General features: G+C 35.9%; 1 protein-coding gene across 1 annotated transcript in view; it reads left to right on the plus strand.

The window, feature by feature from the left end:
• Positions 1–7,045, plus strand: part of KCNH7 (potassium voltage-gated channel subfamily H member 7) — a 195,637-nt gene extending 188,592 nt beyond the window's left edge. The window contains exons 14-16 of the mRNA XM_065751023.1: positions 2,744–2,912; positions 5,212–5,404; positions 6,698–7,045. Of these exons, the coding sequence (XP_065607095.1) occupies positions 2,744–2,912; positions 5,212–5,404; positions 6,698–6,964 (629 nt within the window). The 3' untranslated portion in view covers positions 6,965–7,045. The remainder of the gene's footprint in view (positions 1–2,743; positions 2,913–5,211; positions 5,405–6,697) is intronic.
• The last annotated feature ends 7,092 nt before the right edge of the window (positions 7,046–14,137 follow it).

Genomic DNA, 14,137 nt, shown 5'->3' on the forward strand with positions numbered 1-14,137 from the left:
CAAAGATTTGGTATTTTATATCTAATAAACGATCAAAAACTATGAAAAAAATCTCAATTTTACACAGGTCTAAATTGTGCTCACATTTAAAATTACATTGAATATGATAAAATTCCAATTCTCTCATTGATGTGAAGGGGAAATAATGAAAAGCCATAGCTTAATGTATAGATACAATCTTATCGAAATTTTGTTTGTAATTCAGTCTGAAGGGAATAATCACATACTTGCAGTTTAATATTGTCTTCCCCAGTAATTTACTTTGAGTCAATTTAACCATCTAATCATTGTTCAATAAACTTTAACTTTTAGGCTATTATTTTAAATTATCCTAATTAATAATCAGGCCAAACAATGTATTTCTTTTCTCATTTTAAAGGTATAAGTCTGGTCTATTCTGGTTAGGATCATATCAGTACGAACACGTAAACTTCTTGCATACATAATACAAACTGTAAGCTTACCTTTACAATACTGGTAGCCAAAAACGTGTCCTTGAAGCTATAGCAACATTTTCCAAGGCAACCTATTGCAGATTTTACTTGAGTTAAATATAGCATGTATAAAGGTTACTTATTTTGATTAAGACTACATTCTTTTTTTCACTCTGTTAACAAGCACTTCTGGTAAAGTGTGTGAAAGCTCAAATTCAATAAAATATGATCAGCTTTATGCTTTAAACTGTTATTTCTACCATTAATTAGAGGTTGTTTGTAACTCACCAAAAAGGTAGTTATAAACATAACAAAATTTTGAAATAAACCCTAATTACATGTATGTATGTAGTATATGGTACATATTTAGCTATCTTTAATTTTTTTTACCCCTGATCATTACTGTTGAAGAATGGAAAGATAAAAACAATCTATTGAATATCATTGCTAGAAACTTTATAAAAGTCTCTTCATAATCCTGAAGTGCAAATCTTAACATTAAAATATTTCTCCTTTCATAAGAACTGATAATTCATCCACAGCTGTTAATTTTCTGCAGAAAAATACTATTTTCTGTTCTCATTCAGTTTGGGTTTTAAGATTGATTCATGAGGTGAATGAGGTTACACATTTATTGATTTAGCTCTCAGTCCAAGATCCTTCAAACTATGAAAAACCATTGTTAGTTATAAAGTTGAAAGTAATGTTGAGTCTTTCTGAGGAAACTTGTGTTTTATGGAAGTTCTAGAAAGTATGCCTAGAACAGTACAATACTTTATCCCACAAGAGATTAGTCAAGAGTCTTGCCTACATTATATGAAATTATTTCATAATTTGAGTGCCAATTCATTTCCTTCATCATAAATTAAATGTTTATTTTAATAGTCTACAAATACATATTCTGGGACAAAACTCATTTGTGATTTTCCCAAAATAATAAACAGCATTGAAAAATATGAGATTTTGATTTATTTAGTAAAATAGCCAACATTTTAGTTTTACCAGTCATTAAAAAGCAATGAAATATATGGCTATTATTTTTAGTTTCAATTCCACTGGACTTAATGACATCAATTATAGCTACAGCCAGAGAGGAAAATTTTACCCCTGAATTTGACATGAGATTGCTCCCTTAGCTTTGCTGAGTGCTTTCCAGATTCCTTGGACACTGCAAGTTGTGACATGTGCACACACTAAATCCAAATTACATGCTTCTCTGACATTGTTTTCCTCTCCTTCTGTTGGTTTAAGTGGATTGGTAACCTGAATATGTATCTATGTAGCCAAGATGAAATCTCTTTTCCCTTCCTTCTGTTCTGTGCATAAAATCAGTTATAGGTCATGTCATATGAAATCCAAATATTCTAAAGCTCCAAGAAACTTTCTACCACCTGCTCACCAAACAACAGATAATAGGGTAAACAACTATTTCTGATTAAAAAGAGAAGAAATACTCTACTTCGAGGCATGTAGTGAGAGCTCCCCTTCCTGGCTAAATCTATTTGAAATTGTAGCTCTGATAAGGAAATTTCTTATCTTTTTCTTCCTCCCTTCCTCCCTTCCTTCCTAATAATAATAATAACATATAATAATATTATATTAATATATAATAACTAATTTTGCTTTGCAAGCAGTATGAGCTGCATTAAATGACCTCTGTCCTAAAGAAAACATATCACACTTTACTTTCCTTGTTAAGAAAAGCAGTGTTACAATTACTAGTAAGAAATGTAGCTAACGAACAGCTGTCACTTTCTCTAAAGGGGACTTTCCAACCCACTCTAATGCACATCAAATGCTGTAAATGCAATGTAGCAAGTTCTCCTTTTACACCAAAAAGCTAAACAGTAAATATGCTTCAATACAATACCCTAGGGCAAGAGAATAGGTTTTAGCCAAACACATAGACAGTCAAGTATTTTTCATACACTTAGTTTAGAGCAAATATGTCTAATTTCAACTTGAGAAAACTGGAGGTTCATTGTTAAAAATAAGAAAACTAAAGAAATAGAAGACATTACTTGGCAGAACTCTGACAATATTGACTATATAAAGTTACTTTGTATATGTACAGCTTAAAACATTAGCATGCTGCTATCCTTACATTAAAAAATTACAATTTTTGGATGTGTCTTCTCTTATTCTTCCTTAAACATTGGTAAGGAATAAAGACAATTAAGGCAAATTTCCAAGCCAACTTCTAAGGTTTTGAGAAACACTGGTGAGTAGGATGTTTGAATGGTGTCAATCCCTTCTAACAGCATATGTACAAATCTATACTTCTCTGTATTTTGTTTCTTTTTCCTCAGATATCACTGATAAAAGAAACTGGGAGGAACAGAACATGAGGGAATACCATGACTCCCCAAGTCACTCAGCATTACCCCACGTCACATGGGGCATCTGTGATACTGAAAGTGACTATGTGTATGGAGAAGTGGAGAATCGATTAGATTTACTTCAAGAACAGCTCAACAGGTAAAAAAAAGTGACAAAAAAAAAAAAGAGAGAGATGATAAAAAATATATTTGTGAAAGGGCATACAATTCAACCGATATTACACTGATCCTATAGTAGGAATGAATGTGCACAGGAAATTTCCAGAAGCATCCATATCATCAGAAGCTACAAAAAGTATGTAATGGAAATGTCACTTTGTCGCACATATGAATTCAAAGCAGCTGAAGTATTGCCTAAATTCAGCCTTTCAGATTCTTGGAAAAAAACTATTCTGGGAATGCTGAGTACAAAATTTTTAAATCTCTGTCAGAGTAGTTACATCATTTACCTCTAGGTACCCATAATAATGACTCTGAGTTGCCTTGAAGAAGAGCCTTTATCATTATTTTTTTGAATGAGAAAATAACATTGTTGCCAATAAACTAAGATTTAAATTATGTATTTTATTAAACCATTTCATCATTTAACTCTTCTTATGTTTTTAAAACTTTCATGATATCAAGATTTTTGTCCTTTCTGGATCTTCTATGAATGTTATAGACAATATTCTATCTTGCTTATGTCAGACTTGGCTTGCTGGACTAAATAGCAGGATCACTCTTTCCTGTCATTTTCCATGACAAGTTAGAGGCTTGGCATGCTAACCAAATTGTTAAAAGGATATTGAGAGCTGGAAAGCCACTGTACCAGGACTCTGTGCCCAGTGTTATGTCTATTTCTCTTCTTTAAGCTACTGTTCATGGAGGTTCCAGGTCAAGCACTTAAGGTGCCCCTGTTGGTTTCTGCTTGTGTGACATACTGTGGACCTGTTTAAATTCTGGAAAAAGAAGGGAGAAGTAATGATGAAAAAACACAACCAGTTGAACTCTTTGCTTTGAAGTACAGCAGAAACCTTACGAAGTGCTGACAAAGTAAGAAGAAAGACATTTTATAGTTAATTCAAAGCAAGAGACAAGTGCTGATGCAAGTCCACCAATGATAAATCCCTCATATTCACTGAAATAGTGAACCTCACGTTTAGCAGACAGCTCTCTGGACGGTGGCATGTTGCTGCTGCAGCTTTTTTCCCTGTGGCACAAGCATCATGCTTGTGTGAGATCAGCATATTTTCAAGTAGCAAACAACCCAAGGGAAATGAACAAGAGGGCGAGTAGAGCATGGCTGACTAACCTCTGGTTTTGTGCCTTTCTTTACAAGAGCTGATACAACATCACTAGCTTCTCCCAATAAGTGAAGATACAGCATCCTAAATATCCTTTGGACATACCTTTCAGATTATTTTCATACATGTTTCTATAAATAAGTGACACAGATGATGGACAACTCCAACATGGAAAAAAAAAAAAGTACTAGACAGCGAAGGTGATGGTGAAAGCGAAAATCTATCATTGCAGGATCATTTCTTCTTCTGTAGGGAGCCCAACATTAAAAGCTGCTGACAAAGATCTGTTTGCTCTTGTCAGAAGATGAATGCAGTACAGAAGGCTATACATTGGAACTACAGTCTGTTGTAGCATGCTTGTATCCTTCCAGCAGCTTCAATGCACTATAGGCATTACCTATTATTGAGCTTGTCAACCATATTGGTAAGAGTATTTGAAAATCATTTCAGTGCTATTAAATTGGAAGTATGAATGAAATAAGCAGATCGAGTATTTAAGAAGTCATATAAAAACTTATGAAAAGGAAAACAAATAGAAAAGTGTACTGCTGAGTCTGAACATCAGAAATGCTGAAATTATTTATGTGGTCTGAATAAATTTTCACAGTAAATAAACTTGGTCAGATTTATTTTTTGTTTTTAAACTAAAGATCTTGAAAGAATTTTTCATTTCTAACTGTAGAAGAACACTAATGTGGAATCCTGCCTATTTCAGTGCATTCTATTATCATTGGGAACATCAGAACTAAATGCCAGATACATCAGAAATAGTGTCCCATCCTCAGCCAGTACAAATCAATTTAGTTTCAATGAAGAGAGTGGAGTTATTCCTGTAACTGCAGCCAAAGATCTGGTCACCTCAATTACTTTTTGTTGCAAATGTAAGAGACAGTAAACAACTCATTCTTAATGTTACAAAAAGATCAGAAACAAGCTGGTAAGTCCTATCTGTAAAGGAAAGGGAGAGCTAGCAAGCTTTGGAAAGGCAAGGTACTCCCTCTTCTGTTCTTTCCTGCTAAAGACATGGTTATATCACAACAAGAAAGAGCTTGCTTTATTAATAAGTTACAAGTTCCTCTTGAATGCATCTGTAATCAGTATGTTAAAATACACTCATTCCTGACCACACATTCACTGCTTTTGTTACTTCTCTAGGCTTGAATCCCAGATGACTGCTGATATCCAAACCATACTGCAGCTTCTGCAAAGGCAATCAACACTCATTCCACCTGCCTACAGCATGGTGACTGCAGGCGCAGAGTATCAACAGCCAGCAATCCGATTTACACAAAAGCTTCATCCTGTAGCATCAATTAAAACAGACAGAAGTTTCAGTCCTTCATCTCAGGTTTGTATATGTCCAATAAGGTTAAAAGCTTTGCTAATCTTGTTAGCTTGTTGTGGTGAAAAAAATCACACTGATCAAGGTGCTTGTTCATTAGGTTAAGGAATATAAAAATATTATTTTGATCTAGCATCTCTACACTGGACTTCTGACGCTGTAGTTTCAGAAACCACATTTTCTGTGAGAATTTTAGTGATTTATACAATGATTTTATAAACAGATCAATTTACTTAATGATCATGCATGTCTCAAAAATCAGTAAAAACAGTAAGTATTAGACACAAGTGCAAACCATCAGAAACATCAGACTGCCTGCATGGCTGCATCTGTCGTGGTTGTCAGTTCCTGAAGTCCCCAGAAACACCATAACTGAGCAGGGTAGTTATACACATGTGGAGGTGGGAGGGGACAAAAACCAATCTTATGTCTAGTTCCTCACCAGTGACGGAAACCTGCACATACAGGGCTGCCACATACCTACACTTTTCCAATACACATTGTCCACCCCAGTTCTGTTCAGGAAGAATTTCGTTTTCAAAATTTGTTTGGACTTTCTGAATTTTAAGTTTGGTCAGAGATGTGGCAAGTTATTTCCTGACAGATTTCAGTAAATAATCAGTAAATCCAGTGTTCTTGAATGTGTCAAATTCCTCACATGTGTGCTGAAACACATTCCTGCATATTAAGTTCAATACATTCAAAAAGCATCAGTTTGCATGCATAAAGACTATCAGGACAGCAAACGTGCAGCAGTTTTCAGAAGTGTTTACCCACCATGCAAACTTCTGCCCAAAATATATACACACCTCTGTCAGAACAGAAACATAGCAACTCCAGAATAAAACTACAGTAGTCACACTGCACACTTTGCACAGATTCATAGTTTAAAAGTGAAGAACTGAGTACTGAGACTGGAATTTAAATGGTTTTAATATCTGTACTGAAGTAATTCCAGGAGTATTATCTAAAACGACAAATTCAAGAATACTGAAATCCATCCTCCTAGATTGGGTCTCAAGAATATTCAGACATTGAGAAATGACAATATATAAGTATCTTGATGTCATAGGAACAGGTCTGAGGAGGGCACAAGATTCCTAGACTTCTATAATTAGCCAACAGAACTGCATTCAGTTACATCAGATCAAATAAATTGCCACGTAAAACATTTCAGCACGCTGCTTAACTGTCAAATGTGGTTTCCAGCAACAGTCTGAATGTGCTAATTTTGAGGTCAAACATGAACCTAGAAGAGACTGATAAAATTATTGCCATCTTGTTTTTTCTACTTTCCAGTGTCCTGAATTTCTAGACCTTGAAAAATCGAAACTTAAATCCAAAGAATCTCTCTCAAGTGGAGTGCATCTTAACACAGCCTCAGAAGACAACCTGGCTTCCTTTTTAGATCAAGAACGTGACCAGTCTGCAGAGTGTCCCCCACAGCATCCTAAACCTTATCTTCAGTCAATTAGGCACCCCTCCTTGCCAGAATGTTCAGTAAGCACTGTAGGAATCTTGAGTCTTCATAGGCATGTTTCTGATCCTGGTCTTCCTGGGAAATAATACTTTTATACTATTATTTCACATAAACATGTAAGTGCTTTTAATGGCTGTTTTTCCTTTTTTGTATTTAAATCCTCTATACTTGACTCAGGGGCTACAAGGAATATATATGCAAAAGTACTGTATATTTTCCTAAATCTGAAGCTTGTAAGGTAAAGTTGAGCAGTTCTGATGTAAATATATATATATATATATATATACACACACACACACTAACTGTATGTTCCAAATGTAAAACTGCCAGCATTCTCAAGGCACCTTATATTTTTATTTTTTATTAAATAACATGCATGTTCTGAGATTACAGTTTATGCTGCATGGAGACAACCATTTCCTGCTGTCACTGAAACAGTATTTTATTGTGGATATGTCTTCAGAGCAAATAGGAAACCAATAACATCAATTTATACAGGAAAAAACTCCTACCTAAACTCCAAGTAAAAACTTCTAGCTCACTTTTGAATATTTGGGTCAACTTTCTTGTAGTGAGTTTTATATAATAAATGGTAATTACTCTGTACCTAGAAAAAGAATAAGGTAACCAGGTCGTCTGGGTTCAAAATAATTAGGACTTAGAAAGCCACCTCCTTCCAAACAAGTTGAAACAGGGCAGGATTTAAACGAGGAAAATTGCCACATGGTGGGAAAGAATCACCACAGGCTGCATCCACAAAACTACATTAATTAAACAGTTTGTTTCCAGTACTAATTTATTTTATTTTATTCTCATCATAGAAGTTAACTGTCATGAGCAGGCAGGTACTCTTCATCTGTCACATAAACATAATCAAATGCAATAAATCTAATTTCTACATAATACAGAAGACTGTGTTCCTTTTGTTCAACTCAAGTTATGAATAACCTGTGCAATTAAAAATACATTACAAACTTTTATTTTATAATTGTTAGGGTGGTTGGTTGAAGTTCTCTCTTCTTACTGACTGACCCATCTACAGTGTTCCCAGATAGAGTACATACGTATGTGAACACACATACCACACACACATTCCCATAGGTGTGCATGTGTGTAAATGATATATGTACATATGTGTGTATGTATTTGTGTGTATGTTTATATACACACATACACACAAGTGCGTGTATATACCTACACTTACATGTAGGAGTAGAGTTATATATATATGTATATATGTAAGATCACTTTGAGGAAAAATTGTAAACTTTCTTATTACAAAAGAAGTAAGCTTAGCTTGTGTCCAAAGCTGACTACATTAGAATAAAATTATTTAAGGTCCATAGGCTTTAAATACAGTATGTACTGTATGTGCATAATGCTTTGTGAATACTTAGATTTAATTTTATTAAAATATTAATCTGCTTCAAATGTTGTGGTTTTTTTAAAAGGAAATGACCTTTTTACTACTGTTTTAAAATATTTTAAAATGTTCACATGATTTTCTAATCTGAAAGCTTTAATGTGAAATTCCCCTAGGAAGGGAACTGATTACAGAAATGTGCATAACCAGTTAGAGGTTAAGCACGGAAATTTTAACTAAAACTCCCTCTGCTCTATACCAGTGTGTAGAGTAATGCAGTAGTGGTTGTTCTTCCAATTAATAGATACACAACATTATGTGTCAGTTCAGAATAATACATAACACTTTTAGACATTCACGGTGAGTAGATAAACACAAGGAGGCTGAATCTCTCATTTGAAATTTCTGGGAGTGTTGAATTACTGAGCAAGCTCTGCTTCATCTCTATTTGTAAAAGATATAAAAGTGAATTAACTGAATATCTTTGCAAACTAAGAAAATCCAGCATCTCTCATATATGAACAAGTTTTCTTTTGCCTTATGTTACTGTTGATTGTTGAAAGGTTCAAATCATACAACATGCTGACTGCTCTTCCCTTTAACACAGTGATAAGAGTTCTTAGTACATAGTGCCTTGTAGGATTGGATCCCAGGTGACAGCATCATTGAACCACTTAAAATGTTTGCCTCTGTATACTCCACTGAAACAGCAGTGCTGAATAACAAAGTGAAATAGCTTCTAGGTTTTGTTGTTTTTATTCCTCAATGGAAAGCATTAACAAATTCTGCTCCAAGTCTAGTAACTAATACTAGTATCTATTACAAGGAAGAAATCAGCAATTTCTAAAGATTTATTTGTGGTTATGCTACGTTTAAAAGAGCCTGGTAAAATTTAAAAGTAAAATCAACGAAAAGAAGTATAATATATGAGCAGTGCTTTACAAAACATGTTTTGCTCAATTTCATGACTTGGAATTCTACATTTATGCCAAGAGACCAAGTGAAATGGTGGACCAGGCAGAGAGCTGAGGAAGAGAAAAGCAACAACTGTCACAATTATTTCAAGTAAAGGTAAAGCTCCATCCTTTACTCCTCGCATTGGACCGAAATGCCTTGTTCCTTCAGTTCTCTTTGTATTTACCAAAAAGAAGAATCTGAAGTGGGAGCAACTGAGGGACACTTCGTATAGTTATGGAAATTCTAAACTCTGTAACATACCCACTACTGAGTAAAGAAACGAAACATGAAAGATGACAACTTCAGTGCCAGTACCTAGCTGACCCTTCCCTGCCAAAGATCTGCCTTCTCCAATACTTTATTTTCTTGCTTAGGTACAGTGAATCACACAAAGACCCACTGCTTCGAGATTCTTCACTTCCACAGACAGATACAAACCATTGTATTTGGAAATGTGGACAGCAAAAATTATCTTCTTTTTCTTTCTTTCTTTCTTTCTTTCTTTCTTTCTTTCTTTCTTTCTTTCTTTCTTTCTTTCTTTCTTTCTTTCTTTCTTTCTTTCTTTCTTTCTTTCTTTCTTTCTTTCTTTCTTTCTTTCTTTCTTTCTTTCTTTCTTTCTTTCTTTCTTTCTTTCTTTCTTTCTTTCTTTCTTTCTTTCTTTCTTTCTTTCTTTCTTTCTTTCTTTCTTTCTTTCTTTCTTTCTTTCTTTCTTTCTTTCTTTCTTTCTTTCTTTCTTTCTTCTTTCCTTCTTCTTTCCTTCTTCCCCTTAAGTACTGTTCATTTCTGACTCAGTAGAAATAGTTCTGAGATATCCAAATAAAGATGGAAATAATACAGGAGTTGCATACTCATACATCAATAAACAGATGTAATGTATCCATATGTGCTTTTAGAACTTTAGGAGATGTGATATGGTCTTGCTTGAGCCCAGGAAGTCTCATCTTGACTGTTTACATTTAAAACTTGAGGGTAAAAATACACATAAACCATAACTTGTACATACAGAAAATTATCCTGGAAATTCAAGAATAGCTAATGTAACTGAAGCATCAAAGAAATCAGGACAATCACTCCAACTATGAGAGCTACCATACAGGCTATATACCCCCACTCAACCTGGTATTGAATGCCTCCCGGGATGGGGCATCCACAGATATTTCTCTGGGCAGCCTGTGTCAGTGCCTCAGCACCCTAAGTGAATTATAAGGAAGGCCTGTATGTCAAGCATGCTGACCACTGGTTTTGCATCAATTTTCTTTTCTAGGCTGGGAAAAAAAAAAAAAAAACTGTAATAGAATTTAACCAGCAAATAATTTAACAGGAGAAAAATAAACAAGATCCACAGAATAGATACATGCAAATCATCACAATGCTCAGTTTTATCAGTGATAGTAAAGGAGCATGTCCTTGATCTTGTAACTGCATGAAGGTATCCCTATGGCAAGCTTACATTTTCTCACTGTATATCTATGTATAAGTAGTAGACAGAACTGCATTTTTAATGAAGAAACATTTTTCTTCATCTAGCTACTTGTATTTTTTTAATGCTCACTTGGGAAGTTCTTTGGTTATTAATGAATACAGAATATAGCTCTTCACTTTGGAATGGAAATTAGATGGACCAAATTAAAATCTCCCACAGGATGGATTCATCCCTTTCATGCATTATTTACTCTTTTACTGAAACTTCATGATATTGTAAAGCTGGAGATGGAAAAAAAAATTGAAATTTTAATCTATATAAATCTATTATGAAATGTGGCAAATCCTGTTTGTATAACAGGATGTTGTACAATATAGTTAATATAAGTTTTACTTTGCTTTCAGAAAAGATCTCCTGGACAATTTTTAACTGCATATATACTCAGTATTTCATATCGCCATAAAAGTTTATTTACAGTAAGTCTAAAAATGCACAAATAAATGTGTTACACTTATTTCATGCATGAGAAGCAGGATGAGAGTATTTCATTTGTGACTGCATTTAATTTAATCATCACAACACAAGCATTTTAACAGGGATCCAAAAACGCCAAACAAATCTCAGTGTCAAAAATACTAAGCAAAAATGTTTGGAATTATAAGACTATGATAATAAATAGAAAAGTACAAGAATGCACGGGACACCACTCACTGGCTAAAACACACAAATGAGAGACATAATATTAGATTGTTTCAGAAATTCCTATGCACAAAATAATTTCCATGCAGCATATTTTGCACCATCTTCAAGGAAAACTGGAAGGTATGCTCATGCCTAGTTGCTTTAACTTCAAAAATCAAAATGTATCTTCCATTTATAAAATATGGATAATGAAGCTGAAAATTGCTATCCATCTGAGGCCACATTTTTACAAAAGATTTTGATTTATATGGTTGATCCTGTTGAAATGCCTATCCTTAAGCCAGAAAATTCTGTTTACTCAGTCATTTTCTTTTAGAAAATTTACAATAAATCATGGAAGGGGTTTGCCATATAAGGCCTATTCAGACACTGATTTTAGTGATGTACGCTTTTGATGTAAGGTGAACTCTTAAAAAGAAAAAAAATTAAGAAAATCCAGATTTCCTTATGGAAAAGCCTTATGTGGGATTAAAGATGCAATCTTGGAGGCAATGCCAGCTGCACACAAATTGTATTATCTGAGCTTGCTTCACAACAACAATGACAAGTAATTAAATAAATAGAAAAAACACTGTCTTGTGACAAGCTGGAATAGGCAGATTTATATTTTGGTTGTTAACAGAATCCCTACATCTAGTTACTCCAAACCACCAGACATCTTCAGAGTACACCATCTTAGACATCTGCCACTACTAATGAAGAGAACTGATATAGATGAGACTAACATCTAGTGTATCTGATGATCTGTTTTTATAAGGAAGATACCCATTCACAAGACATGACTTATAGGCATGACCATAAGCTTTCACACTTTTCTAAATACAGTAAAATGTAAAAAATATTTATTGCTATGAATTAGCTTAATAATCAAATTATCCACTTGAAGTACAGGTATTATCAGGCAGGAAGACTGAATAGCTCAGAATATTCTCAGCAGTTCTTTTAAACATGAACTTTGGCAGATTGTTGATTCTATTTTCCTCCAGAAGTTTAGTGCTCATAGTGCCATCATGCACTGCGAGAAATAGAAGAATGACCCAGTGTTTGCAAATTTTAGGTATGTGACCAGTTATGTTATGCCAACCATTAATGACAGTCAAAAGGAACTGCTTTTTTCCATGCTGTCTGCCTTCTAATATTTAACCTCACAAGTTTAAATATTAGAAATAACAGCTTGCAGCTATGTACTAGATAAAGAGCATTCACAGAATTGTGGCCCATGTGTACCAGCTTCAGAAGAACAAGAAATTGCAATTCTAGCAAGGTAATTTCGAAGTATCATAAAAATTTTTAAGATATCTAAATACACAAGACAGCTGTTTAAAGATGTAATATTAACCAGCTTTTACAAAGGAGCCATGCACAAAGTTCTGGTTTGCTTAAGCTATCTGGAAGGTTCTAAACACCAGTGTTATGAAAACTATGCGAAGAGTGATTGCATTTAGACTGAGTCGCTAAACAACTCAGATGTTTGTTTACATCTCTTGTGCTGCCATCTTTTCTGCTTGGAGGAATTTAATTGCACACCGTTGCGCCCTATGCACTTCCACATCAGACAGCGCTGTGTCAGATTGCCCTCTACTGCCATCTGTCGCACAGCAACCTGTAATGGAGCAGTGGTGCACCACCAACGTACCCTGAGGGTCACAGTAATAAAAAGCAGGAGGCGATACTTTAAGAGCAGCCCTGCACATCCTGTCCTTGCAGGAGCGCTCTTTCTGCACAAGGCAGTTCGCTGCTCGTGTCCGTTGCAGGCTTCTGCTGGGCACAAAAAGCTACAAAAACGCACCCCACCCCACCCCCTCAGCAGAGCCCCGGGAGCGGCAAAATGGCGGCGGCGCTGTTACCATAGCAACGCGGCGCCATCCGCGCCGCCGCCATTGAGTAGGACCGCCGCAGGGTGCGCGCGCGGTGTTGCCCCGTGGTCGCAGAGTGGAGGCGCGCGGCCGCCTCGTGCATGAAGTGTCGCGCGCTTTGCGCTGCCTCAGAGCCGTCTCCCTGGCTGCAAGAGTGCGTTTTGAACTCGCTGTGGTGCCCTGAAGGTGAGAAGGGCCGGTGTTGTGCTGGAGAGCGACTGGACAGTAAGGCGAGGCAGGTCAGCCACTGTTCAGCCTGGTACAGCAAGTAGCATTGAGCCAAGTAAGGTACAAGTGCCCTTGTAATGTCTGCGAACTCGCTGACCCTATAAAGGATGCTCCGGTATCAATGCACTGGGCCTCAAGTACCACTGCTGCATGCACAAACCACAGCTGAGGACAGCTGCAGACCCGGGGCTGTGCAGGAACACGGTGTGTTATGTAATGGAGGCTGCAAAGTGCAGCAGGAAGGGGAAGTGAAACTCCTGAGCACAGTGAGAGCGAAACCCGAGATCAGCAGCAGTGATATAAATGTCAAACAATGGAAGCGGGAAACGAAAACTGATGAAAGATGACTGTGCAGTAATACAAGCAAGAGAGGAAACTGTACTTCTGCAAAATCTCTGATCTGAACTCATCCTGTGGTATTGCTGCGTGAAATCCAGAGTGCATCAAGATTGATGTGAATGAGTTTTGTTTTGCATGAGGACAGTAGCCACCTCCAAGCTGTACTCTGGGATCTGCAAGAGATGAAAATGAAACTGATGACCTCAATCTCCTACTGCTGTGCAAAGAGCTGGGTGGGAAGCTCAGCCTTTTTTTTTTTTTTTTGCTTTTTTCTTTTTCTTTGAATCAGATTTGTAAAGCAAAGATTACCAAAGCTTGGAATGCCTGTCATTTCTTATAGAGAAGAAAAATAAACTGTAAAGAAGGATGTCATCTGCACAAAGATATCCAA

The sequence above is a fragment of the Cyrtonyx montezumae genome, unplaced genomic scaffold (genome assembly GCF_038088225.1).
Source record: "Cyrtonyx montezumae isolate F1298 unplaced genomic scaffold, pur_monq_1.0 scaffold_7, whole genome shotgun sequence".
In the NCBI taxonomy this organism is placed as follows: Eukaryota; Metazoa; Chordata; class Aves; order Galliformes; family Odontophoridae; genus Cyrtonyx; species Cyrtonyx montezumae.